At 41.4% G+C, this 2,398-nt stretch overlaps 1 protein-coding gene across 1 annotated transcript; it reads right to left on the reverse strand.

Annotated features, from left to right (window-relative positions):
- Positions 1-650: 650 nt before the first annotated feature.
- LOC138014445 (uncharacterized) lies at positions 651-1,664 on the reverse strand. Its single transcript, XM_068861522.1, has one exon. It carries the CDS (start codon positions 1,662-1,664, stop codon positions 651-653), a length of 1,014 nt encoding a protein of 337 aa, XP_068717623.1.
- Positions 1,665-2,398: the final 734 nt, after the last annotated feature.

The raw sequence follows: 2,398 nt of genomic DNA on the forward strand, positions 1-2,398 counted from the left end.
CCTTTCCAGCTTGTTGATATCTTTCCTAATCCTTTTGATGTCTCCTTAAATTCTCCAATGCCTTTGCTGGCATGCTGTTCTCTCTTTCCGTGAGTCTGTTTTAGACTAAGCTCTTTAGCAACATAGATACTTGTTGCATTAATGGGGTTTTTCTTTTCTGTAATAGTTCTTGTTGGTATCTTGTCTATGACCTTATTGACCCTGTTAGTAATTTCTTCTAGCTGGCCTTGGTTTGCCCTTTTGAAGTTGACCGTATTACTGCCTCCTGACTTTGAAAGTTCCGATATTTCAGTGATTATCCTCCTGTCTTCTTCTGATTATATAATTTAGTTCTTTGATGTTGCCATCACCTCCAGAATCATCTTGTATATCGAATTCCCCCTCTTCCTGCTGGATCTCATCGTCTTCCACACTCTCGTCTGTCGTCGCATCTCCTAGACCCTGGACATTTAAATCACCCGTATCTTCCTGGATTATTATCATTATCATTATATCATTATCTATAATATAAAAGTTAGAGATAAGTTAAACCGACGTTTCGGAGTAGACATCACTCCATTATCAAGGTAAAAATGTTCTATGATGCTAAAATTACAGTATTAAAAACGATTGACGCTAAGAATTAACATAATAAGCACGTGCGAAATTGGCTATAAGAATACTTTAGCACGAATGGAATCCGATTGCAGATTGAGGCTAGGATTAAGTGTTATTATAAAAAACATTTCAAACACTAAGCAATCAAATTTGTTTTTACATTTTTTGAGCACCTCAAAGCGTTTAAGCAGGTCCCGAGGGATCGACCCGTGTGCGTTCTTATAGTGTCTGGCAATAGCCGAGGACTGTTGCTTATGTCCCTTTACACGATTGTGTAAATGTCCGCGTGTGTAGCCTACATAACCTTCATCACAAAGGTCACATTGAAATTTATATACAACACACTGCTGATTTATGATCGGCGGCTTTGCCTCTTTCACTTTCAGTTCCTGTTCAATTTTTCTGCTGGTAAATACAGGCTGGATGGTTTTGTTTACTTTCAGGCTCAAATCCTTAAGTTGTTTTTTTACAAATTCTGCTGAGTTTTGGTCTTTAAATGGCAAGACTACTCGAACCCTGTTATCCGTCTCTTGGGCTGTTGATAAAGGTCGCGGTTGGTCGCAGACCTTTGAGTCAACAAAGCGTTTGATAGTGGAATTTACGAGTTGTTTCGGGTACTTTAGGCGTGAGAAAACTGACTTCAAACGGTCACATTCGTCTGAGAAGTGTGACCAAGAAGAAGATAAACGGTGTGCTCGATCGAGCATAGTTCTCAGCAAGCCATTCTTGTACCGATTGTCAACATTGCTCTGAAAATGCAGAAGGAGACCTGAATTCGTGGGTTTTACGTAGACCTTTGTCTCTATCCGGGGAGATCGATTCAGTAACTGAGTTCCCAGAAATGGCAACATACCATTGCTTTCAGTTTCCATGGTGAATTTTACGGATGAATGTGCAAGGTTTAATGTGTCTAGAAAGCTAGATGCTGCCGCCATATTCGGCATGATGGTCAGGGTGTCGTCTACATATCTTCGATAGAACGAAGGGAGTTTTCCTTGTCGTTCGAGGTTTTCTTCGATTGAGGTCATGAAAACATTAGCGAGCAAGGGGCCAAGGGGAGAACTCATGGCCACACCATCAGTCTGTTCATACAAGGCTCCATTGAATTGGAAAAGTTGTTCTTTTGTAGCTACTCTGAGAAGGTCAACAAGGTCCATTTTCGTCAAATTCAAGTCGTACGTTACGTTAAACCAATTGTTGGTGAAAGCTCTGTTCGCGAGTATCTCTATCGTTTCATCCAAGGGTACGTTTGTGAACAGGGAAGACACATCATACGAAACCAGAATGTCACCGTTTGCTATTTCCATGTTTTGAATTTCGTTCGTAAATTCAAATATGTCAGATATTGTGTACCGATTCAAAGACAAAGGCTTAAGTTTAGTGTCAAGCCATTTAGCCAGCGCGTAGTTGTATGTTTGCTTTGCTGATAGAATAGGGCGCATCGCTAAGTTCTCCTTGTGTGTCTTGGTAAGCCATATAAATGGGCTAATCTGGAGCCTGTAGGGCACACAGTCTCCGCAATGGGCTTGGGCAGAATTCGACGGACAGTAGAGTCTAAATCTTTCTCTTTCTTTAGAAGAGGGTGGTAATAAGTTGGTGGTCTACCTCTACTTGGAGGCCTTTCCAGGGAAACAGGCCGAAATTACTTGCGTCATTGATGGAAGCTTCAGATAATAGGCGTAAATAAATATTCGGACTTGTCCATTACGACCACTCCCGAACCCTTATCTGGTTTGGTAATGATGATGTCGTCGCGACGCTTCAATGTTCGATGGCAAGCAGGAGTGTCTTGGGAGGTTTG

This window comes from Montipora capricornis, chromosome 1 (assembly GCF_036669925.1).
Source record: "Montipora capricornis isolate CH-2021 chromosome 1, ASM3666992v2, whole genome shotgun sequence".
In the NCBI taxonomy this organism is placed as follows: Eukaryota; Metazoa; Cnidaria; class Anthozoa; order Scleractinia; family Acroporidae; genus Montipora; species Montipora capricornis.

Coding starts and splice junctions, on each gene's coding strand:
- LOC138014445 (XM_068861522.1), bottom strand. CDS start 1,664: ATGAGTTCTCCCCTTGGCCCCTTGCTCGCTAATGTTTTCATGACCTCA.